This window comes from Rattus norvegicus, chromosome 3 (genome assembly GCF_021556685.1).
Source record: "Rattus norvegicus strain SHRSP/BbbUtx chromosome 3, alternate assembly SHRSP_T2T, whole genome shotgun sequence".
Taxonomy (NCBI): domain Eukaryota; kingdom Metazoa; phylum Chordata; class Mammalia; order Rodentia; family Muridae; genus Rattus; species Rattus norvegicus.
Window position 1 is genome coordinate 69430911 of NC_141536.1, and position 26570 is coordinate 69457480.

A 26570-nucleotide genomic window follows, 5' to 3' on the forward strand; every position below is an offset into this window, starting at 1 on the left:
GGGAGCTATAGGCTGTTTGTTTTCATTCAGTCTTTTCATGTTGCACACCACAGGTGGAGGAGAAAGCACACTCTATCTCTGAGACTTCTTTGTAGACCGACTTCACTAAAGCCATCGCCACTCACTTCCAGGTGCACAAGCAGTGTGCTGGGTTGGAAAAATACTCCATTGGAAACATAGTACTGAGTTTTTTTTTTTTTTTTTTTGAGTCAAAGTCAAGATCTTTATCTTTAAGAAAAGTTATTTTAAAACTTATTTGTATGTGTCTGCATGTGGCTTTGTGCATGTGAACGCAGATGCTCCACAGAGGCAGGAGGTGTTAAATTCCCATGGAACTGGAATTCTAGCATATTGTGAGCCACCCTACATGGGTACTGGGAACTGAACTCATGTCCTCTGCAAAAGAAGTACACAGCCGGATTGGGGATTTAGCTCAGTGGTAGAGCGCTTGCCTAGGAAGCGCAAGGCCCTGGGTTCAGTCCCCCGCACCGAAAAAAAGAAAAGAAAAAAAAATGAAGTACACAGCCATCAAATCATTTTTCTAGTCCCCTGAAGTCAAGGTCTTTCCACTACTCAGGAGCCACAGGACCCTGAACCAGTGATATAACCCTCTGCGTCTCAGTTTAACAATCTGTAAAGTACATGTCACTTTATAGCGTTTTATATCTATTTTTTTATTGTATTTTATGAATGCATGCATGTATGTGTTTTGCTTGCACATCTGGGTGAGCAAGAGGAGGGAGTCAGGACCTTGAGACTAGAGTTATAGAAACTTGTGAGCCACCATATGGGTGCTGAGAATTGAACCCAGTTGTCTGGAAGAACAGCCAGTGCTCCTAACAGCTTAGCCATCTCTCCAGCTTTACTTTATAGCATTTAAAAGACAGACTTGGTGGGGAGCTAGTTCAGTTGGCACATGCTTGCTGTGTAAGTATGAAGACCTGAGTTTGATGCAGGAGCACATGTAAACTATTCCAGGCATGGTGCTGCACCCCTGCTGGAGAGGTAGAGACAAGTGGATCCTTAGACAGCTTAGCTGAATAAGTAAGGTCTAAGCTAGTGACAGATACTGTTAAAAGAAGACATGCTCGAGATGGGTAATAATCTCGAGCCTCAAGGTTTGACACCTGACCTTCATGTACATTTGCACACATGTGCACTTGAACTCACATATGCAGCTACAGGCACACATATATGCACTTACACACTCACACATAGCACAAAACAAATTAGATTGAAAAAAAAAGTGACTGATAATAAACTTAGTGTACCAGGATGCAAGATTTGGTTATAAGTAGCAGCACTCTGGGTTAGAGAGGGAAGAAATCACTTCTCCCTGATTCAACTTCATGACAAATTACCCATGATTCCAAGATCCAAACTGCATTCTCTCCTTCATATTGTGTTGATCTGGAAAACTGTACCTGTTATGAGCCCCCTCATTCTAAACTAACACCAGAGACTGAAGCCGACATCTTATCCTTTATGTCAGCATTGTCCAATAGGAATATTACACAGGCTGCATAACTGATTTTAAATGCGTAAGCAGTCGATGAAGAAAGTGGGAAAAAAAGTGAACTTCATTTTTATGTTCTATTTATTCTAGCCTATCCAGATTATTATTATTCTTACAGGGAACCTGTGTGAACATTTCTGATGAGGCATGGCCACATCCTTTTTCTTACTCGGCGTCCTTGATGCTTAGCGTGTGTTTTACACTCACAACTCACACTGTTTCCTAGGCCACAGTTCCATGGCTCATGGCTGAGCAGCGAGGGCTACCGTGCAGGGATAGCTCTGTAGAAGTATCTTATTTGGGATGAAATGATCAACCGTTTGGCCTGGTCTAACTTTACACCCATATTCATTAGCATATATATTAATTATAAAGTATTGCAAGTATAGTAAGGGATTTCACACTGATATTCCTATATGTGCACACAGTGTACTAGTGTACCTTGATCACCGTCACCCCTCTTAAGTTTTTCTCATCCGCTGGATTCCTCATCCTTTTCACTTTCACATCCCTAATGTTTTTTTTCCCCTCTTTCTTCCAAGCCCTGCTCCTTGCCTAAATCTCACATATGGGAGAAAACACCATGTTTGTCTCATGAAACCGGCTTGTTATTCTTGACAGGATGATGTCAAGTCCCACGCTCTTAGCTTTAAAGGGCATCATTTTATTCTTTATGGTTGAATACAATTTCATTGTGGATATATACCATAGTTCTTTATCTATTCATCAGCCGTTGATGGGCGCCTGTCTGACTCTATACCTGGACAATTTTGAGTTTAGCAACATAGCCTTGACTAACTGCAGTCCTGTGACATTTTAAGCTCTTTTGTTCTGTGTCTCTGTGACTTGGTGCACTGGGCCCTCGACATGGTAAGACTTTACTCTCCCATTCTCACTGACTCCTGTCACTGGTGCCAGGTTATAGAGATACCCAGTCTCTAAAATGACTTCCACCTTACAGATAAGGAAATAGAGCCTTGCAATGGTTAGATTTTTCAAGACTTAGGTAGCAGCATAGGCTAGAACCTTTGCTTTGAACTCTGCTTTACTGATGGCGACCCTGTGGGAGGGACAGGGCTGCCAGACTAGAATGAGAATGGGCTGTCAAGGTCAAGAGTGAACATCTGGCAATTGAGGTACACAAGTGGTCCTAAGGCACCCTTCAGGACGAAGCAGAGGAGGGAAGATATCTGCTCTCCATGGAAGTGGGAAAGGCAGGGTGAAGATGCTTTGTGTAGCTGGCAGAATGCAGCCTGTTCTCTTTTCCTCAGGGAGATGGGACAGATACTGTTGTCACAGTGCTGGCGGGCTGGGATTTCCTCCTTTAGCTCTACGAGGCTAGCCTTCCCCCAGGCCCAGTCCCCTTGCACAGTGCCTGGGGCCTGATTGCGTTGATCTTCTCCCCTGGAGGACCAGCCCCACATCCTCCCATTGTCAGAGCTGATACAGTCCCTCATTAATTTAGACTCATGTAAATATTTTTGGAAGCATTGCTTTGCTGTCCTGAAGGTTGGTAGGGCTGAGTGTGAGCTGGCTGGGGTCTCATCCGCCTCTTCCTGACCTCCTTCCTGCTTCTGTTGTTTCCTGTCCTCTGCCTCTTGCCTGAGTCCCTCATCACAGCTAGACAAAGGCCAGGGAACTGTGGGGAGAAAGCTTCCTCTGTAGGAGTTCTTGGGGAGCTGGGAGGGGCTGACTGGGTGGCCCAGGGACAACTGGGCAAAGCCCTTTCCTTCCCTGTACATTGCTTTCCTTCCCAGTGAAACCCAATGTGTGGAATAGCTTAGTAGCCTCAACCTTTCACCATCAAAGTCCACTTTGCTTGCTTTCCTGTTCTTCCCCGGTGAGCTCTCTTCAGGGAAGATTCTGTTTGTCTAACCCACACCATTTATTAAATAATAATGATTCTATCTTCTCAGGGTTTATTCAACAAGGGCCTGCTGAGCAGCATGGGAGGAACCAGAGTCACCACATGGATTTGCTAAAACCCTGGGCTTGAGCTGCTGGTGCGTGGCATTTAGAGGTTTATCTTGTGAAGGGAATGGGGACCAGGCCATCTCCAAAAGATTGGCCCCCTGCTACCACCCTTTCCCCTGTGGCCTCTACTTCGCAACCAAAGACCTCAATGAATTTAGGAATCTTCTTCTTCCAGATCCCAGGAGCTCAGTCTTTATCCACACCATCCTGAGGAGGGCCCTGATCCTTTCCGAGGTTATACACACAGTGGTAATCTGATTCACACGGATTTGTTAGAGTTGCCATGGATGGGGTTCTGTGTGTGTGGGCCATGGTGGGTGTTGGTGAGTAAGACCACAAGCAGGATGGCTGGAGAGATCAGGAGAGACTTCCAGATTCCTGCTGGTCCTATTTTAATCCATCAGATAGGGCTTGGTGCCACAATTGTAATCCGATCCTGCATTTGGTGACAGAGATCAGTTCACTCTTCCCTTTTGACCTCATTGGAAAGAAAGCCACTTGCCCAGCCTCTGTTGGAGCTGGTGTCACAGTCCCCAGAATCATAGAAAAATAGACCTGACTGGTCCAATGTCTTCAAGGATAGATAGAGAAATTTGTTGGGGATGATGGTGGTTGGGGGCTTCTTTGGGAAGCAATTCAAGCTTCAGACAAAGGGAAGCTCATCATTCTAGATTCAGTTAGGATGCCAGAGACCCCCATGAGGCCTCCACAGACTATGTTTGCTTAAATTACCAGCTTTCATTTATTCTCTGCACCATTACCCCAGTTTAACTCTCTTTGTGGTGTTTATCAGGACCCCAGTCCTCTGCCTTTGCTCACCAGTCACTTCCTCACCCCTAGCAAGGGCAGGGGATCAGAGACAAAGCCTGACTTATTCACATTATGAGCTCAGAGTCCCGCAGTCTGTCATGCACTAGTTGCTTGACAAACACTCGCTGAGTGAGTGGACATAGGCAGGAGGGGATTGGAACTCACATCCCTGGGTCTCAGGCTGCTGTGTTATTTCTGTCTTTTCTGTCCAGGGTGCTCAGGGAGCCTAGAGAATTTGAAATAGGGCCAAGAAGTTGGAAATAGTGCCAAATGGTGGAATGAATTAGGGCAGGGACGAATGCAGAGATGTCAGAGGGGGTGGGGTGGAGTAGGGGAGATTTGGCTTTAATGGCTAAAGATGACCATTTGTTTTGGTCAGATAAGGAGTAGGGCTGGGGTGGTACTGCAATCCTGAGGCTGAAGGCAGTAACACTAGAGCAGTGCAATGCTGGATCAAGGCAGGTACCTCAGTCTACCTCCCTGTTCCTCCTCACCTCCCCACCTCCCCCAGAAAACAAACCAGATGCTAGGCACACAGCTGTGGCTGCCTCTTGGGGGGGGGGAGAGAGAGAGAGAGAGAGAGAGAGAGAGAGAGAGAGAGAGAGAGAAGGCAAGCAAGCCTGTTGTGCCTGTGGAGTTCAAAGCAGACCTGTGAAGTCAGGGGCAGAGCAGAGAGCTGGGAGGGAGGAGGTGAGAAGTCAGTGAGGGGCAGGGAAAGGCTACACTTCTACTTTGATGTCCCAGCACAGAGCTTGAGCCAGGTCTGGGTGGGGTCTCAGCAGATGGTTTTAGCTTTCCTCCTCAACCCAAAGCTTTAGAGAGAGCTAATTAACCACACTTTCCTGTCCTTTAGGCAGGATGTTTACCTAGTCCTCTGAACCTATGACATAGCTGTTTGAGTCCAGGGCACACTCCTACCCCACTGTATACAAGAAAGCACATTCCCCTTCACACATAAATACGTACACCCATTTACTGCACGTGCAAGCAAGGCACACCCTTGCACACACATGAGTTTACACACACAGTGCCATTCATGTCTGCAGTCTGCTCACAAGTGTCCCTAGACGTCACATCTAAGTGGCCTTACATCATGTATAAAGCTTGTACTTACTAAGTGCACATGGCACTGTCTGTCACAGCCAAGGCTGTCTTTGTTTTCCAGATGAGTAGTTAGTCTGTGGGGGCAAGGTTGGGGAAGACTTCGGAACCCAACTCTAGAATTTTCACTCTGCCAGCAATTTTGACTCTTCTCAAACAGGATGGAACAGGTCCAAGACACTTTTCTGCCAGGAACTGTTTATCTTCGACTTGTCACAATACCTGGCAGAAATCACCTAGGAGAGTGAAGTCCCCTAGGAAACCTGCTTGTTCCTCTCCTAGGCCAACCAGCCCTGGAGACTCTGGCTAACAACCCCGCCTTAAGCTTCTGCTTTACCACATGGCTGCAAGGAGATTACTTTGGATCTGTTTTGCCAAAAGTTGCCCTTGCTATGACAGTAGAATGGTCCTAAGGTACAGACCCATGTTACCACCAATCCTCTAAGCACATCTCTAATGCCTAAATTCAACAAACACTTACTAGGAGCTAAACAGAGAGGTTAGATGACAGACAGATATCAGTTCCAGGGCTGGAGTATGTGTAGCCCCTGAATCTTGGGGCACATCAGGCTGGTCTGCAACCTCAGTTCTGTTTACCAATCCCACATCTTCTATGATGGATAGTGTGGTGGGAGTCAGGGACGGATCAGCACCAAGTTGGGTGAGGAGTGAGCCTGGCTGTCAGTGTTGGGATCACTCAGGCCGTCTGGCTCCCGCTAGTTCTAGGCTAGAATCTGGGTCTTATCAGCAGTCCACCATTCCAGGCACAGATCATTGACCCTTGTTCCATCGCAGGCTCCCAATCCCCTTCCCTTTCAGTTGAGACAGGGAATTAAAGAAATGTATCCATGTTTTCTGCCATGTAGAACTCTGGGTTTGCATCTGGCTTGGAATCCAGGCAGGACAGCTGGGAGAGATAGACAGGAAGTTGATTTTAAGGATGTTGAAGCTTTCATGTTTCCCTCCCACTGTGTCCTCAGTTATCCAGGGTTGCTCCTGGATCTTTCTGGAAGCACAAAAAGAAATATGTGTGATGTCAGCATCAGTTTTTGTTCTGGAATGGCTACAGCACAAGTGCTTACTCTCTATCCTCATCTGGAGAAAATTGCCCCCTGCACGACTACGTGGTTCCTCCCGATAGGCAAAGAGATCTGAAGTGGCTGGGCTGGTGATCCATTTCTATTTGGCCACACTGTCATCTGCCACCTGTTTAGAAGAAGCAAGTGGGCTTGCATACTCTCAGGTTGATGAAGCCCCAGCTCCAGTATGATGACTACTGTTCTAGAAGGACAAAGTTCTTGAGGCAGAGTCGTGCTATCTTTTCAACTAGCACAGTCAACCACGTGTTCTTTCCAGCAATGGTAGATACATAAATCACAGCTATCCTAGCATCCTCCCATATCTATATAAAGCTTATCATGTGACAATTCCAATTTTAAAATGGTTGAAGGGCTTCATTTTGTGGCTGAGAGAACAAATTACTTTGCCTCTCTTGTGTCTCTGTTTCCTTATCTTTCTGCCAAGGCTAAATAAGAGTATATATCTTCTAAGTTCTGTGTGAGTGTGTGAGTGTGTGTGTGTGTGTGTGTGTGTGTATGTGTGTGCGCGCGCGCGTGCACGCAGGTGTACTCACCTATGCATATGGAAGCCAGAGATTGCTATAAGAATGTATGTCTCAAAAGTTTCTCTATTTTTTGACTAAGGCCTGTCATTGAACCTGACTGCCTCAGCTAAGCTGGCTAGCCAGTGACGCCCAAGGGTCTCTCTGTCTGTGCTCTATCAAGTAGTGGGTTACAGATGCATGCTGTCTTTCCTGCTTTTATGTGTGTGCTGGGGATATGAACTCAGGCCCACATGCCATCTCCTTGCCTATCTCTCACATTGTTTTACCAAAGAGACAAATAAAACATATAGAAGAATGCCTGACCCTCTATGTGAGCAGTGTACAGTGCTCAGGAGACCCAGAGAGAGGCCCTTAGGTCCTTTCTTATCTTTCTTTCCACCCCTCTTTCCTGCATTTCCCCATTGCATCCCAAGACTTGGTCACTGTTGTTTTTATTTTTCCTCTTTGCATTTTCTGGTTTCCTTGTCAGTATATCCTTTGTGTCTCTTCTACCCCCTATCCTCAGGAAGCTCTTCCTGTTCAAAACCTACCAATGGAGATGCTACAAGCTCTTTCATTTGCCTTGTTTTATATTTTGATATGGGTGTTAATTCCTTGAATTCATTTCTGCCTCAAACTTCAGTTTCTGCCTCTCAGTTGTTGGGATTATAGGCATGTACTACCTTGCCTGGCGCCTAGAATACATTTCCTTTAAAAAGGGAATTAATTCCCCATGTTAGTCAACCTGATACTTTCTGATAAGCATTCAGAATTAGACCTTGTCTTGAAAAAATCTCGAGGTGTGGGAACACTGGTTAACGTTTCTGCATAGCAACCAGAGACCAGAACTGAGGAGGCCTTCTGTTTTATTTGAGACAAAGTCTCTTTGTGTTGCCAAGGTTGTCCCCAAACTTTTGGATGCAAGTGATTCTCCAACGTCCACCTTTAAAGTAGCTGGTATTACACAGTAGGCATGCATAGTGCTGCCTGCTCAGTGTCTTTTTATAGACAAACTCTACTTAGTCACAGTATCTGACTCCCTGTTATCACAAACTGGTTGTTTTGCCTGAATACATGCTTAACTTATCCATGAAGGTATCTGAATTTGTCTACTTGAAAATCGCTGGGGATCTTTACTGATAAGCCCTCCTTCCAGGAAGAGGTTATGAGCTTTGAAAGCCTTTGCCATGGATGACTAAGGCTTACCTAGTTCTGGCCCATTTCATTCTGCACCAACCTTTCCCCTTCCTCTCTCCCACTCCTTTTCTCTCCCTTCCTTCTCTCCCTTCCTTTCTATCTTCCAACCTTATCCCCTGATTTTGGGGGGGGGCATGGAATTCAGGGCTTCACACTCTGCTATTAAGCTAAGCTTCTCATCTTCCTGCCCACATCCAGGTAGCTTCCCTCACTTTGAGGAGGTGAAACAGAAAGGACACACTTAAAACAAAACAAAACAAAAAAACCCTTATCTTGAGCATCCTTCCTCTTCCTGCGGAGCCCTGGGGACAAGGCCAGATGGGAGGGTGACTACAACATCTGCTCGGGGCTGCTTCTTTTTCTGCATCCTCCTCTAACTCAACTTCCTGACCCCATGTGGTCTTATGAAACCTCTTGACCCATGGAGATTGGTAAGGACCCGAGTTCATGTTCTTGCCACATAGTAATTCACACATTTATTCTCCTTTTCTTCTTCCTTCCCCAATTCGGTTCGGGCTTTTACTTATTCAGTCAACAGCCAAAGATCCCTGAAGGCATGCTAGAACTGTCCCCCCCACCCCCATGCTTAGAGAAGAAGAAAAGTAAACAACCCACCATAACAAAATCTACCCCGTGACCTTTGTCATCAGACACTTAGCATAAGCCTCAGTTTCCCCATAGATTTAATGATGTGCCTAGGAGCCAGTTTGTCTTAGTTTCTTTCCTTTTGTGACTCTGTCAACTAACTTTCTAATACCTCTATCTGCAAACTACAAACTCTGGTCTGCCAGCAGCTTATGAACTGTAAAGACATTTCATTATGCTTTTGTCTGCAAATCACCAAAGTTCTCAGAAACCCTAGGGTTGAAGGCCGATGTGTAGAGAAGAATGAATGAAGTTCAGGGAATCCTAGTGTCTCATCTGGGTGGGGGTGGGGTGGGAGTGCAGGGTCAGCAGGGACCATCCAGATGCTGGGACACCCCTGTGAAATATCACACCCTCTCTGCCTGGGGCTTGTCCTGGATTCAGGTCAAACTGGATTTCAATCTGCATAATTTGTCTCATTTAGAAGGGTTGGGAGAGGGTGAGAACAGGAGGGTGAATACTGAGGAAGGGGATAGATACCCCTCCCCCCCAAAAAAGGCAGGCATGAAGTGGTGGCCAGAGGGAACCAGAGTGAAGAGTCTGGAGTGAAGGCTGGTAGCAGCTAGAGAGAGGAGGTGGGACCAGGAGGAGTTGCAGGCTGGCCAAGCACAGATAATTGTCAGCCCAGCACAGTAGGGGTCAATTTAGTCTACTTACCCAGTGGCAAGAAGGAAAAAGAAGTGGGCTGTGACTTAAAGATCTTAAGACTCACTAGAGAGGGAGGGGTTAGCCTGGGGGTGGGAGGAGAGAGTGTGGAGTTTTTAGGAGGAGACGGAGACTCAGGAGGGTGCAAGGAAGTGTCTTAGCTGAGCTGGGCTAGGACCAGGAAGGTAGAGGTGCAGCCGCCTGAGAAGCACATCCTGCTGGGTCTGAGCTCCCAGAGAGGCTAGTTCTGCATGCCGGGAAGGGCTCTAAGCACCCTCAGACCACTTACTCTGAGGTTTGAGCCAAGCCTCCAGGGTGCTTGCTGAGTTGCTGAGATAACTTTGGAGCTGGTGTCCCTGGGACTCACTGCCCAGCTTCCCTCCATTCACCACCATGGAAGATGATGGTTACAACTACTACGGGGCTGACAACCAGTCTGAATGTGACTACGCAGACTGGACGCCCTCTGGAGCTCTCATCCCTGCCATCTACATTCTGGTTTTCCTTCTAGGCACCACAGGCAATGGCCTGGTGCTCTGGACCGTGTTTTGGAGCAGCCGAGAAAAGAGACGCTCAGCTGACATCTTCATTGCCAGCCTGGCTGTGGCTGACTTGACCTTTGTGGTGACTTTGCCACTGTGGGCCACTTATACCTACCGGGAGTTTGACTGGCCTTTTGGAACCTTCTCTTGCAAGCTCAGCAGCTACCTCATCTTTGTCAACATGTACGCCAGTGTCTTTTGCCTCACCGGCCTCAGCTTTGACCGATACCTGGCCATTGTCAGGCCAGTGGCTAACGCTCGACTAAGGCTGCGAGTCAGCGGGGCCGTGGCCACAGCAGTCTTGTGGGTGCTGGCTGCCCTTCTAGCTGTGCCCGTCATGGTGTTCCGTTCCACTGACATCCCGGAAAACAGCACCAAGACCCAGTGCTACATGGACTACTCTATGGTGGCCACTTCAAACTCAGAGTGGGCCTGGGAGGTGGGCCTTGGGGTGTCCTCCACTGCTGTGGGCTTTGTGGTGCCCTTCATCATCATGCTGACCTGTTACTTCTTCATTGCCCAAACCATCGCTGGCCATTTCCGAAAGGAGCGCATCGAGGGCCTGCGGAAGAGGCGCCGGCTGCTGAGCATCATCGTGGTGCTGGTGGTGACCTTTGCCCTGTGCTGGATGCCTTACCACCTGGTGAAGACTCTCTACATGCTGGGCAATTTGCTGCACTGGCCCTGTGACTTTGACAGCTTCCTCATGAATGTCTTTCCCTATTGCACCTGCATCAGTTACGTCAACAGCTGCCTCAACCCCTTCCTCTATGCCTTCTTTGACCCCCGATTTCGCCGAGCCTGCACCTCCATGCTCTGCTGTGACCAGAGCGGGTGCAAAGGCAGCCCTCACAGCAGCAGTGCAGAGAAATCTGCCAGTTATTCTTCTGGGCACAGCCAGGGCCCCGGCCCCAACATGTGCAAGGGAGGAGAACCGATGCATGAGAAATCTATCCCCTATAGCCAAGAAACCCTTGTGGACTAGGGCTGGGACCAGAGGGAAGCCTGGTGCCTCGGGGCCTGACCCAAACTTCATCCTCACGCTCTGAGAACCAGGTAGCATGGCTTCTCCTGGACTCCGAATTCCCTTCTCTGCTCACCTCCAAGCTCTCTGCCTTGCTCCTCTCTTCTCACGCTTGTGGTTTAGTGGAAAGGGAAGGAGCCTTGCAAACAGCTCAGCTGTTCAGTACTTCTGAGGTTGACCTTGCACAAGTCTCTTAACTTCTTGAAACCTCAGTCACTTTGTTTGTAGTAAATGGGTCAATGTTAACCCTAAAGTGTTGAAGTGTGAGTCCTGACCCAATTTGTTTCTTTCTGTTTGCTCAGCCCTCTGAGCTTTGGTTTTCTCTGTTGCAGAAATTGTTTCTGTCAGCTACTCACTTTCTTCTTTCTTTCTTTCTTTCTTTCTTTCTTTCTTTCTTTCTTTCTTTCTTTCTTTCTTTCTTTCTTTCTTTCTTTTTTTTTTCCGGAGCTGGGGACCGAACCCAGGGCCTTCCGCTTGCTAGGCAAGCGCTCTACCACTGAGCTAAATCCCCAACCCCAGCTACTCACTTTCTAGCGCTAACTCTTTCTCTTCTAGTGGCTTCCTCCCCCTCAAACCTTCCTGCCTATACTCAGTGCCTTCTCCCCTGCTGGGCTTTTAAGGGTAAAGAACCCTGAAAATTGAAGAGTAACTTATCTTTTGAGTTCTTGTCCTGTTTTCTGAGAGCCAGCAGGTGGCTGTATGTAGGCAAACAATGAATACTCTAGTCCCCACAGCTCCGATCTTTCCAAAAAGTTGGATGAGTTCATTGTTGGTTCAGCCACCAGGGCTAGACTGATCTTTGATTCTTTGGCAGAATCTCTATGATGCTTAGTGAATAATGCATCCTACCAATAACCAAGTATCCTTCCCATCACTTTTTAAAATTGTCTGTGAGAATTGCAAGGCAGCAGGGCTGAGGTGGCTTTGGATGAAGGGGGAGTTGGGAAGGGAAAACAGAGAAAGGGTGAGAGGGGAATCTGTATTTAGTCTGTATGCTGCTTGCCTCCCCTCCCCCAATCCTTGCCTCTCCACCTCCTACAGAACTGTGAACTGTAGAGCAGATCTTTCTCCTGTGTCCTCCCCCACCCTACCTTCTCTATAGGTTTTGGTGCTATTTGGCACTAAGAGTCACTTGGTTAGGTAAGGCTATTTGGTTTTTGTCAATATGGGTATATATAAATATATATGCATGTGTGTGTATGTGTGTGTGTGCGCGACACACACCCAGAAGAGTATCACATAAGCTTCATTGATGAAGGACTGGGGTGAACCCCCACTCACTTTCTCCTGTGCTCCTATAGGTCTCACAGACCACTTGGGGAAGAAGGACATATGGAGGGAGTGTAGAATAGATATGGGTCCACCCCCACTGGATTTGGGGAACTCCGACGGCTGGTCCGTATTTAGGAAAGAAGTCTATGTTTGTGCTAGGCTTTCTGTAGGGAGCTGTTTCCTCAGTAGCATCTGGTTCTAAGGCTGGAGAAATCTGGAGCTGGGCCCCAGTTCCTCTCCCCATTCCACAATGGCAAGAACAGACTTATAGACTATATCACGGCCCTTCTCCTGTGTCCTTTCCTGGCTCTGACTTATTTCCCATCCCTCTCTCTTCGGGGTCTGTGTCCCTCTTCCTAAGGAGGACACTTTCTTGCCACAGGATAAAGAATACAGGGTGAGCTTTTGGTCTCTTCTCTGTCAGGACTGAGCCTCTTGGCTTCGCTGGCTCCTCTTGCTCCTTTGTGTGTGTGTGTGTGTGGGGGGGTAAGGTTGTGAAAGAGTGACTGAAGCCGCTGTGGGGCTCTCAAGGATCAAATTAATAGCGGGGCCTCTGTGAGCTGGAAATGGGTGTGTGTATTCCGGGTTTTGTTCTTGGAGGGCTCTGGAAACCAAGGACAAGACATGTGCCATTGGACAGGAAGAGCCTGGCTTGATGCAGTTGGACCATCTCTGGCAGGGATCCTGCTCCTGGGGCAGAAAAGGGGGTTGTGGTGGTGGGGGATGGAGAAAACAGCTTTTCTTAGCTGAGCTCTGCATGTCTCAGGCCAGAAACTTTCACACAGCGTCTTCATCTGCCAGGCCATCCTCAAAGCAGCCAGTACAGGCTGTAGGAGGCTTCTGGGAGACAGGAATCTCAACCATGACTGGGACAGACAGCAGCGGAGGCAGGCTCTCTTCCCCACCCCCATCCCACCTTCAGAATGCGCTTTTTTTTCCTGATCTTGTTAGTCACTGTGGTTCATCAAATAAAAACTGTTTTGTGTAGCTGTTGTGTCCAAAGCCTCCTTATTTGAAAGTACCTTGAGAGAAGTGGAAGAACCTGCAGTTGCAACTTTTTCAGTAGAGGTGAGAGGGCATACTGGAAGGGCATCCGTGGGAGGCAAAGAGGGAGAATCTCCTGGAAAACTGGAAAAGAGACTGAAAGAAGATGCAGAAACAGGTACCAGGCAAATGAAAAGGTGGGACGGACGGGCATAGCTAAGCCTCCTGTTCTGGAAACTGCAGAACTATGGGCACATATTTTGCCTATAGCCCAGGTTATATCTGGGGGAAAATAATATCAGTTACCTACTTCTCTCTAGCCCTTAACTGGTCTATCCCTTCCCACCTTCCTTTATCCCTATATCCCACTGACTTAACCATTCACCTCTGTTAATTTGCTATCACTCGCTGATTGATTGCTTCATTCACCACCACAGTTTAAGGCAGACTTTTGAAGCTCTGTTCTCCAATGGGAGCCATTCTGATAATCTTGAAAATTCCCGTTCCTGGATGTCACTCCAGACCTATGGAGTCAGAATCTCTTAGATTCAGTCACTCTAGTGTTTACAGGTGCTAAAAACAGCCCAGGTGGTTTCTGGGGGAAGGTCAGGCCTAAGGATACCTCACCCAGATACAAGTCTTCCTGAACTAAAGCAGGCACACAGACAAGACAGCTGGGTTCAAGAAAAGTGGGCTCTGGACGACAATCTCTTTGGAGGAGGAAGAAGTTGAACTGATATTTGTGGAGGAAATAGTAGGTTTAGCTGATCTTCAAAGAAGACCACCCTGGAGCCAATAACTTTGGTGGTGACATAAAAACAGTCATGGGGGGGGTGAGGGGAGGGGAAACTGTAGCAGGAGCTCATATTTATCCAGTTTTACAAGTGTGCTACATTTTTTCCAGGCATTATCTTGCAACCTTCCTCTGAGAAGGAACCTTCCACTTGTGCCTCACTTTGCTGATGAGTATCTGAGACACAGATATTAGCAGTATCTCCTGACCACAGACTATGAGGAGAAAGAGCCAGGTCTAGTGTCACGAGTCTAACTCCAAAGGCCACACACTCTTGACCATGGAATGCTGCAGCTTCCCCCGAAGTACAGATGAGGCAGCACCAGATGGTTGGGAAGGAAAATGTAATCTCATCTGCAAGATGCCAGGCACACATGAAGGATAGGAAGTGCCAGGGAAGGGTGGGGATGCTCGGGAGAGACAGATGGGGAGAGATAGAGAGACAGAGACAGGATATGCAAAGGAGATGGTAAGAGACAGAACAAGGATGGAATGGAGGTAGGGGGAGAGAGAGGGAGAGAAAGAGAGCTACAGAGAGAGAGAGAGAGAGGGAGAGAGAGAGAGAGAGAGAGAGAGAAGGGAGGAGAGGAGAGGGACAGAGATGCCAAGGGAGAGAGGCATAAGGAAATAGGGGCAGCAGGACTATAAGCACAAGGATCCCCTTTTCTTAAAAGGGAAACGCTATCAGGAATTTATGACTGTAACTGGGTCCTTTTCTTTTCTTTTCCTTTCTTTTCTTTTCTTTTCATATGATGCTATCAAAAAGTCTCCTAAGAAATTTGAGTTAACTTAGAGAGAGCATTATAAAACTATAGAGTACTTAATGGTTTAGTTGTTCACACCTTACTTCATTTGCATGCTGAGTGCTGGATAGGAGGTGGGGAGGTGGGGGGAGGGCAGGCCGCTGGGGCTCACAGCACCATAGGTTGCTGATAGAGACAGTGACAGGAAAGATGACAGCTAGAGGGTCAGCTCTGAGAGAGGGAAGGCATGCAGTGCCCCAGGAGTTTGTCCTGGGGCCGCAGAATGAGAGATGGCGGAGGATGGATACCAGGAACCTGGTTTTCGGAGTGTGGTTGCTGAGCTGTTAATGATGAAATATTTGGGCAGAAGAAATTCCCAGGGAAAATACAGAGCACAGCCCCTCTGAGGAGCTGGAAAGAGGCCTGCGTCCTAGCTTCATGTATGACCACTTCACGTCTGGGAGGTGGGCTGGCCAGTCACAGAGGAAAACTCTGTGATTTCCAAAGCATGGATGGCAGGGAGATTGGGAGCTAGGGCGACAATACAAGTCCTTATATAGATTGAGGATGGGGAACAGGCATTTAAACGCTTTTAATTTACAGACTTGAGACTTTGTCTGTCCTTCCAGTCATCTACCTGGGTACACTCACCACGGACTGAGGAATTCTGGACCCTTTTACTCTGGGCATGTTGGAAAAAGATTCTAAGAGAGACAGTTAGATGGCTTTGTAAAATACCTTACTTCCAGAAGCCATGGTGAAGTCCCCCATGGGGATCTAGATCAGGCAACCCACCATCTAGCTGGCTGCTCTATCTGCCTGCCAGTGAGTTGACAGCTTACAGGGCTTGATCCACAGGGTATAGCTTTTCAAAGAAGAGTTTGAAACATTGGGTAGAATATAATGCTTTCCATGTAAAGTTAAAGTGTTAAAATGTTAGAGCCTAACTAGGTGTTTGGAACATGCCTTTTATTTTGGCACCCGGTAGGCAGAGGCAAGTGGATCTTGGTGAAGGCCATTCTTGTCTACTGGTGAATTCTAGGACAACCCAGGGCTAAATAGTGAGAACTTGTCTTAAAAAGAAAAAAATATTTTGATAGTATACACACACATATATACATGTATATACACATATATGGGCATATACATGGGTATATTTTTATATACATGCATACATATATGTATATTTTATTATGGCAACACAGAATGGATTGAGAAATATATATGTATAAATAAATGTATGCATGTATAGTATGTATAAATATATACATATTTTCAGCACATTCTATGTTGCTATAGTAAAACACTCTAAGCTGATTAATTTGTAAAGGAAAGAGACTTGTATAGATAAGTCATGATTGTGGAGACCCAAGAGCATGATGCTGACATTTGCTTGTTTTTTGGTGAAGTATTTTGTTGGTCTTTTTGTGAATTGTTTCATCAGTCACGGTGGAGAAGTGGAAGGGGGATATGGCATTATTAAGAAAGGTCAAAATACAAGAAGTACCCTTTCTATATAGAAATATTATTATATTATTATATAATAACCCACTTTTCCAGTAACTAGTTTAACCCTACAAGATAGAAGTTGCTTCCAGAAAAGCTAGTCCAGTCTCAAGGGATCTTACCTAGTTTCTTGAAAAAGACACTAATCCATTCATTATGGTAATGTCCCTATGAACTTCCCAAAGACTTGATGTAAGTTTTGCGGGGAATCAAGTATGTTTAAGCCCTGCTATAGCATATTCATTCAAGACATCCTTCCTCATGATGTGCTCTTTACTTAGGGTTATCTTAGGAGATAACTGAGGGTCAGTCAGGCATCACCCCAATTTGGGATCAATTTGAAAGGCTGTCTAGCCTTATTTTCTTCACTAACGGATAGGCGACCTAAAGAGGGGAAGGAGAATAGTTTACACACGGTCACACAGTGGGAAAGTGGCAAGGCTGGAACTAGAACTCAGGCTTTCTGCTATTAGGCAAGAGCATGTTCAGGCTTGTGAAGATCTCTCTCTTTTTGACAATACATAAAGCAAATGGACTGAGACCAAAGATGAACTCCTGCTGGGAAAGGGAGAGACACTAGCAGATTATCTAAAGTTTTGCTAAATCTTTTGTTTGAGAAGGGCTTCAGGTTCACAGAATAACTGCTGGTTTAGTACAGAGAGCTCTTGTACATTACACACCCAATTTCCTTTATAATTAATGTCTTACATTAGCACGATACACTTGTCATAGTTAATGAAGCATGTTGGTGCATTACTGTTAATTAATGCTCATTCTTCACGTAGGTTTCCTGACTTAAAAAAAAAAAAAGAGGAGAGAGAGAAAAAAAGAGCAAACTAAAAAAAAAACCAACCCAACCTTAATGTACTTTTCCAGTTCCAGAATCTGATGTCGCAATCAGTCATCATATTTCTTAGGCTTCTTGTAGCTCTGGAAGCTTCTTAGATACTGTATTTGGTGCCTTTAAGAAATATCGGTCAGGTATTTTGTTCCATGGCTCTTTGTAAAGCAAATGCTTTTTTTTAAAAATAATCCCCATTTTCTAGGCATATGCTAGGTGATGAGTAAAAAAAACACTAAATAACATTCAAGCCATTCATGCTCTTCTTGTAATTCAACAAAGAATGATAACAAGTAGTCAGTGACACTGCGGGCAAATCACAGGATGCTGTGGAGCTAAACATGTTCTCTCTCTCTCTCTCTCTCTCTCTCTCTCTCTCTCTCTCTCTCTCTCTCTCTCCCTCTCACATGCAGGACTCACAGTAGAGCTATCACACTGGCTGAAACATGGGCCCACACTCAGCTCCACTAGGGTTTACATGTTTGGCTTTCTTTCTCCTTCAAGTCACCACCTTAAGACCCATTTTGTTGCCCGGACAAATGCAAACCGGAGTGTATGAGACAAAAGCATGCTAGTATTTGGTGGGCACCTCACCCTATGTTGTCTCGTACTGTGGCACTCGAGTGTGTGACATACCTCTTAATTGTGTGTCTACCTGAAGCTGCTTTTAGATGTACCATGGATGAATTTTTTTTTCTATTTTTCTATTTTTCAGAGCTGGGAACCGAACCCAGGGCCTTGCGATTGCTAGGCAAGCGCTCTACCACTGAGCCAAATCCCCAACCCCGGATGAATTTTTTTTAAACCTGGTTGACACTCCCCAATCGAGCACGATGCTACCTACATCTCAGCCCACATGCCCTGGTATTAGGAAGAAGTCTCTAGGAGAGGCCTGCTTTGAGAAAAGCTCTTCATTCTTGCCCATCATATCTGCCCCATGGCCAGCTGCTCTGGAGCAGGACCTTGTTTACAGATTTTTGTTTCCCCACTGTCTGGGATGTAGTAGGCATATACAGGCTATCTGCGTCAACGAGTGAACCGCTAGAATGAGTGGTGAGGTGAATTGTTTTTTTATTTACAGCAAACAAGTCGATTTCTTGTCAAAGAAGCCAGGGAAATGAGTTAAATCAGGAGGAGGCAGGAGAGAAGCAGGGTATCAGAAAGCATGCACCTAATTAAACCAAATGGCTTTATGTCTGTGGCTGTTCCTGAGGAACACACGGCTAGAACAAAGCACAGGTTGGGCCATGGGGCTGGGGCACTTCCGGTAATTTCCTCTTTATCAATTACATATAAACATGCCCATGCACATCCATAAATACATGCATACACATTGTGCACTGAGCATATTCCCCCTCGCTCGGCCATTGTTCCTTTTATTGCCCTCACTCGTCTCCTCTGACCCTTTACATAGTTTTACTTTTACCTTTATGTCATGTGGACATACATGATCTTAGGTATGTATATAAAACCTAGGATATACAAATTAGGGAAAATACGATTTTTGTCTTTCTGGTTTAATTCTCTGAGTATGATTATTCCCAGTGGCCATTTTCCCGCAATCAACATAACTTCCTTCTTCTTTGTGGCTGAAAATAATCCTTTTGTGTGACTATACCATACTTTCCTATCCATTCTTCTGTTGCTGGTTCCATAGTTTAGCTATTGCATGTAGAGCTGCAATAACCTCAATGTGTAAGTATTTCTGTTAAGCACAGGGCAAGCTGTTTTTAGAGAAACGGCCATACTGTCTATGTTCTATAGTGGTTGGATTAGCTTACAGTCTCACTAGCAGTATATGAGGGCTCATTTTTTATCCCCCTCCATCCTCAACAGCATTTGTTATTACTTTTCTTAATGACTATCATTTTGACTATTTCAGTATAACTTTGGAGATAGCATTCCATTTCTTTCTTTCTTGTATCCTTACTTCTGAACTCTACACATCATGACTTTATAGCGATCAGTTCAGTGTTAATGCTGAAGATTATGTTTTCAAGTCTATTTGGTTGGATGAGTGATTGCAAAGCTGGCTGGCTTCCTGGGAAAGGTATCAGTGCCAGCTGGAACCGGTACTGAGTCAGCCGGGCTGCTGGGAATCCATGTATAGCCACCTACGGTTCATAGAGGAAGAATTGTTCTGATGAAGGGTTGTACTGATTGAATGTAAAACAAAATCTTGGACTTCCTCCTCTACAAAACACTCAAGAAAAACCTTTCTTCCGGTCTCTGAAAAATCTGTGTCAGGGTTAAGGGCATCCAAGAAAATTGGCAATCTTTCTTCTGACTCAGAAGTATATCTATAGGTTCAAAAGGTCTTCCTGTGTGAAGGGGATAAACAGCCTCAGCCAATGACAGGGATTGAGACTTTGCCCTAGTTGGCTTCAGTCTGGTCTCTGGTAGACTGAGGACTTTAGTGGCAGGACTCAATGACCTAGAGTCTGGAGACTGATATCCCAAGGTCTTATGATTGAAGAACAAGGAAATAACCTTTGCTCTTAGGAAAATGGACACACCAATATGGTGGCTAGTTGGTTTCCGGCTGGAGACCTGGAAGACCTCAAGCATTGCTGGGATCCAGCTGGCAGTGAACTCTGTATTGTGGGTGCTGTCAGGCTTTCAGGGACCCTGGAAGATGGTGATTGTTTGCTGTGATAATAACAAGTTATTTTTATGCTTGAGAAAAGCCATACAGCAGTTACCGAAGGGATGGTACAGGCTAGGAAAGGAAATTCTTTCAGCTATGACCATGTCAGGAGTGATGAGAGAACAATGAGCTAAAACCACAGCATTATGGGGCTGGGAGGGATTACTCTAAGCCTCCCATCTCAATAGAGGAAGTGTGGCCTGAAACCACAGCATTATAGGGCTGGAAGGGATCTCTTGAAATCTCCCATCTCAATAGAGGAAACAGTGAAGCCCTGGTATGTTGTGGTAAATAATAAAAATATGATGTGGGGTACCAGTCACCATGCCATGCTATTTGATGAATGACATAGCTAAGTGGTATCTGGTCTGGTTGATTTGCTTCTTCTGATTCTGAAATTGACCTGAATGCTTTTTCATAACATCAGGTTGCCTCTTTTCTGTGAAACAGACTGCTTTGGAAGAAATACTCCAAAGATAGGTGGCCAACATGGTTTGGATGCTTACAGTTTGTGTTGGGACAACTTAAGTTGCCTTTTTAAAAAACATGAAATTTATGTGTCTCTTGTTTATTGTATTAAGAGAGATTAAACTTGAATCCCAGTTCAGCTTTTATTGGGCTGTAAAATCTAGATCATTGATTTCCAAGGTTTTATTTATGTAGACAAATCATCAGCAAGTGTTATTAAAATTCAGAACACAACTCAATAGGTATGGAGAGAATCTAGAATACCCTGTCTATTTTTCTTTGTTTGGTCTATAGCTATGCATGTGTGTAGGTGCTCACGTACTTGGAGGTCTGAAGTTGATGTCAAGAATCATCATGGATCACTCTTCAACCATATTTATTGAGATAGGATCTCTTAGTTAAACCCAGAGCCTGATTGACAATATGACTAGACTTGCTAGCCAACCTTCTCTGGGGATCCTTTGTTCCACCTTCCAAGGCTACAATAACAGCTGGGTTGCCACACTTAGCCTTCCTTTATGTGGCTACTCAGAGATCCAGAATTCTAGTCTCGTGCTTACATGTGGCTCTTAAGCCACTGAGAAAGATCTTTAGAACCTTGAACATCTTCTTTCTAAAGAAATTTTACCCATGGTAGAAGTGATTAGTACTTGGGAAACACTCAAATGATCAAAGAATCAGAACCTAACACTCATTATCATCTGTAAAATACAATAGCAAAGGTAGTTACCTCACAGGATTGTTATGAAGGTCACACAAGGTAATCTTTGCAGTGGCAAGCAGCCTCCGTCACATTAGAGTCAATCAATAGGTTTTAATTTTCTTCCGTTGTTCTTCTTTCGACTCTCATGTTACAAGGGAAAGTGACTTGATGTACTCCTTTGCACTGCAGAGGGCTTGGAAGACCTCTATATTTGAAAAAAGGGCATGTGGCAGAAAGGAATGCTCAACTTGGGAAATGTGACATTGGCTTTTAATACTTCTTGAATTTAAAATATTTTTTTTTATTGTGGTGATAACAACAAAATAGAGCTAAAAACATTTGACAGAAGTTTGCATATAAATTAATCTGGTCAGAAGTTTGTTGAAAAAAAAGATCAAAAATAGTATACTGCATAAATAGTTTTAGATTTTAAAAAATCATAGCCTTTCAGATTTGAGTGGGTCTTAGCTTCACTGATTCAGGGAGGTGGGGTAGGAAAAAAATGTTTGAAATAATTCCAAAGTTAAGTTCAGAGGGAAAATTCCTTTCTCAGCACTACTTTAATTGTCTCCGGAAAAGCTATGAGTTCTGCCTCACTTTCCCGTGTATAACATGAAAAGATTGAACAAGATTGGAGAGTTATCACTTCCGATTAACTTATCAACATAGCAGATCTCTTTAGCTAGTGTTTTGGAGGTTCTAGTCTGTAACTGATTGCCCTATTTTCTCTGGGCAGGTATGGTGGAGGGAACATGTGATAGAGAAAAACTATTTAAATCATGGTCAAGAATTAAGGTCCCATAGTCCCCTTCAAGGGTATCCCCCAGTGCTTAAATCCCCTTCCTAAGTGTTACACCACCCCCCAACAGTGCTACCTGGGTGATCAAGGTTTTAACACATTGGCAATGGGAAGATAATCAAGATCCAAACTCCAGTAGGCAGAGATGGTCTTTTTCATCTGATGATAACTCTAGATGTGGGTATCTTCCAGAGAGCTGCACTCTGGGCAACTGAACTGGCACATGTGATTCTGAATGACCACTCTTATGGACTGCCATTCTATGGTACACAGAATCTTTTTTTTTTTTCCGTTTTTCTTTTTTTTCAGAGCTGGGGACTGAACTCAGGGCCTTGCGCTTGCTAGGCAAGCGCTCTACCACTGAGCTGAATCCCCAACCCCGTACAGAGAATCTTTAATGGTGGAATCTCAGGCGTTAGAGTTAATGGTGTCTCTTGAATGATGACCAGGATTTTGGCAAGTTGAATGAATGTAGACCTGGGTGGTAGGAGGCATCCAGACTGATGAGACAGTATGAAGACAGGCATGAGAGGTGGAAAGGAATAGGAATATCCTGTGAAGAATAGGATAGCTTGGGCTTAAGGTATCCCTGCAAGAACATTAGGTTGTAGACCATTGCAATGGTCATTCATTAATCTATGAAATTATTCTGAGAAATCACTTTGTCACTCACTAGCTATTGAGATTATGAGGGAGAATAAGATCGACCTGGCCCTTGTCTGAAACCTAGCATTTTCTTAGGAATAGATAATTGGCACATACATAAATGAAGACTTGGACATCCTGTTTTGAAAATGCTATGAAAGAAATAATATTCAAGGTGGAAAATAACATTGAGGGTACTTCAGATTAGGTAGTCCTGTAAGAGCATCTTGGGATATGGATTTTAGATTAGAGTGGGTCTGCTGTCTGACATGCTGACTAAGAGAGTTCTGGGATCAGCAAATGCAGACGTTGAAGCAGAAAAGATGTTAGTAGTTTCTAAGGTTAGGACAACTGGAAAGCTAATGGACAGGAAGCCAGGCGGAGGGTGGCATGATACAAAGTTAGAGAGACAGATAAGGGCAGGATCACAGGGAACTTTGAAGGCCATGGCAAGAGGGGATGTTATTCTAAGGCAACAAGAAGCTATCTCACAGACCTTTGTAAAGAGATTGAATGGAAATGAAGTAGGAGGAAAGCAGAAGCACCAGATGGATGCTACTTCAGAGGCCAGGATGAGCTTGAAGTTGGGTCATGTAAGGGGTCTCCATAGATACTAAGAAGAGACACAGATTTGAGTCCTAATATTTGATGCAGAACATGTAGTTACTTCTGATGGCTGGGATGTAGGCACACATGAGATTTATCCAAGGTTTCAGGCTTGAGTATCTCTGGAGAAGGTAGTAATCATTAGTAAGATGGGTGCTGTGGAGGAAGACGAGGAAAGAGGGGGTGTGAGAGTGAAAGTCAGTGAGAGGGAGAAATGGGGATGAGGAGAAGCATCCTGAAGGGTGTCTGGACTGGTAATAAAAATCTGAGCATCATGGAGATAGGGCGATGAAAAGCGCTACTGTTGGGTTATTTGAAAAGAAACCAGAAAGCTGTTTCTGGGACTGGATCAGGGTAGTAACAGGATTATATTGTAGAAGACAAATAGAATGGTGTTGTGGGGTAGAAAGAATGCTTGTGGAAACTTTAAAATCTGGCAGGAAGTACAAATAGAGAAGTGAGCAGTATGTGAAACAAAGGGGAAAACTTAAAAAAAAAAACTAGAAATACAAAGGCAGATTCTGTACTAGGAGTGGTCTGTGGAAAACTCATCCTACAAACCAGAATATAAGCCAATGTGCGTTCCTGTCACAGGGCCTCTGTGAGGATGCAGACATAGTTAATGGCTGCTGATAAAGGGAACAGCCACAGAGGGGGCACTTTCTGGTGAAGAACAGGAGGTCACCAAGGAATGGGGGAACAAAGAAAGGGTATTGGGGAATGTGATGAAAATATATTACATACACATATGAAAGTATCCTAACGAAACCCATTATTTGGTATAATTAATGTATGTGGAAAAAAAAACTAGAGGAAGTTCAATAAAAAAAGAAAAAATATACCAGTAAATTTTGGTGGTGGGACAATGAGAAGTTTTTGGTTTTGTGACTGTCTTTTGTTTTGTTTTGTTTTGTTTTGTTTTGTTTTGTTTTGTTTTTTGAGACAGGATAGCCTTGGAACTTGCTCTTTAGAACAGGCCAGCCTCAAACTCAGAGATCCAACTACTTTAGCCTCCTGGATGCTGGCATTAAAGATGTGCACCACCACTGCCTTGCTCACGACTTCTAATTCTTAAGTGAGTTATAATACGAGGCCCTGAACACGGTGTAATGAGAAACCTGTGGAAAGCTTTGTGGGAATAAATTTTACTCCTGGGAGAAGAAAAAACGAAATTTCCAAGAGCCGATTTTCCCACATGAGATTGGCGTCCATGAGTTAAAAACTGAAATCACTTAGCCAGGTTGTGTGAGTTCTCTCTGGCAGCCTTTAGCTGTAGTGCGATAGGCCCAGAGATGGTGCTGAGCAAATGTTGGAACTTTCCAAGGTGAATGTGGCAGAGGAGATGAGAGAGTGTAGAAGCACTTGCAAAGAGTCATTAAAAAGTTTTGCAATGTGTGTAAGGAAGGAATCAGGAAGACAGAAGGTCAGCATGTGATAGGTGATAGGATCAGTGGGTGGTCAAGATAAGGGAAAGGAATGTGGGAGGGGGAAGAACCAAAAGTAGAGGGCAAAGACAAGGACAGAGCAGGAGCAGTTTCTGGTCATGGCGTAGTCTGCAGTGTTACTGCTGAGTGGGTGACTGTATTGGTCTGAGGAAAGAGGTAGTTGGATGGGAGACATCAGGGAACCAGACTGTGGCTGAATGAGTTGCACACACAGATATTGACATTTCGAGTTACTGCTATTTAAATGACTAAAATATAAACTTTATCCACAAGACTCTCAGTGAGAGATACAGGTTCATGTTTATCAGTGGAGTACAGGGAGTAGTGGGTAGCAAATATGACTATAACCCTGAGTGGGACAAATGCCTCCTCAAGGAGTTGAGCAGACAACTCGGAATGTGACTGGTCTACTGTAAATCAGGACCCAATTGCCTTCCTCTTGGTAGAAACAGCTCCTCCTAATTTCCCAGGATGCAATATGGAAGTCATGGGCTGGATTTAACTTACTCTTTAGTTGTGTAGCTTTTGGTTGGAGCACAGCAAAAGTACGATATCAATATCTTTAGAGACAATTTTTATAGACGGGGAAACTGAGGCCCAGAGAAGGGAAAATAACTCAAATGTGTAGGGGCCTGGTGACAGCATTGCACCTAACTCCTGTTTTCCTGACTCGGCGCTTTCTTTTGCACTCTGTAATGGGAGTGGTGTTCTGGCAAAGTTTCCAAAATTACAAATTCAAAAATATGTTGTCCCTCAAAGTCACTTCCGTGGGAGGTGACAGACTTCTTTCTAGTGATGCTGCCATTGTTCCAGCCATTTCTGGAAACTCCTTCAGAGAAATGATCTTTGGAGCCAGCTTCTGAGTCACAAGGACAGCCTACTTGTACTTATCGAATGCAGGGGTGGGAAGCATCTCTTTCTCTAGTGCTAGGTCACAAGAGCACAGAGTGTAACCAGGGAAACAGATACCAGTGGTCATACTGCAAGAGACAATATTCTCTACTCAGCGTGTCCCAGGCCTATGAAGATCCCTACGATAGGGGTGAGACGTTTCTGTGAGTTTAGTTTGATCAAGTTTATTTTTGCTACACTAGGAAGCAGATTTACATCCTTCTGGCATTTTAAGTGAAGTCAACAGAACCTCCCCAAGCTATTTATGCAGAAAACGAATGTGATAGAGGATGTTAGGTAGCTCAGAGAATCTCGAGAGGAATTCTTGAATGATCTGGATGGAATAGAGACATCTCCCTTGTGTTGTGAAGTCTTGGCTGGGATGGGCTCCCCAGAACTGCCACCACTGCTCTCTCGGAGACTTCAGACATTCAGTGTTCTTTCCTCTCTCTGCCAGAAAGCAGAGCCTACACAGTTCCTCTGTCCTCCAGTTGTGGATATTTTCTTTCAAAGTGAATTCTCATGGTGGGTACATGAATGACAGAGCTGAGTCTCTCAATGGGAGCATGGGAAAGGGTGTCCCAGTGTGTAACTTGAGAGGTTGTGCTTAGGTTGTGGGAAGGGGTCCATGTCTTTAATCCCAGCACTCCAGAGGCAGAGGCAGAAGCAGGTGGATCTCTGGGAGTTCGAAGTCACCTTATTTTCCACAGCAAACTCTAGGCCAGCCAAGAGTCTTTAAAAAGTAAATAAAATATTTCACATTTTATTTCTTTATTGTGTATGTGTGTATACATGCATACATGCATGTGCACGTGCACATGTGTGTGTGTGTGTGTGTGTGTGTGTGTAGTCACACACATTACAACATACAAGGGCCACAGCTCAAGCATGGATCAATCATGGAGGGCAGATAACACGTTGCAGGAGTTAGTTCTCTCCTTCTATCATGTGGATCCTGGGGACCAAATTCGGGTTGCCAGGCTTGGCAGCAAGTGCCTTTACCGTCTGGGCTATCTCACTGACTTTTTTCCAGACTCTTATGCCTACAGGTTGGAGGAAGCTGCTTCTTGTTGTGTAGTTGTGAATGGGTTAATATCCTTTCTGGTCTAGTGATATACTTTCATAAAGTATTGTCTCTACTTAAGAGATCACAACATATTAGGTTTTACA

At 44.9% G+C, this 26570-nt stretch overlaps 1 protein-coding gene and 1 long non-coding RNA gene across 3 annotated transcripts in view; both read left to right on the top strand.

Annotated features, from left to right (window-relative positions):
• The window catches only part of LOC147995555 (uncharacterized), a 66502-nt gene that overhangs the window by 15275 nt on the left and 24657 nt on the right, over positions 1-26570 (top strand). The window contains exon 1 of one of the 2 annotated variants that reach the window (XR_015683641.1): positions 13376-13491. The exons of the other annotated variant lie outside the window; for it this stretch is intronic. This is a non-coding gene — a long non-coding RNA (uncharacterized LOC147995555). Of the gene's footprint in view, positions 1-13375; positions 13492-26570 lie in introns of those variants that run through there. 2 annotated transcript variants of the gene reach the window in all.
• Aplnr (apelin receptor) lies at positions 9662-13316 on the top strand. The gene is given in 1 exon segment (NM_031349.2): positions 9662-13316. A coding segment is annotated over 1 exon segment (1134 nt). The 5' UTR covers positions 9662-9884; the 3' UTR covers positions 11019-13316.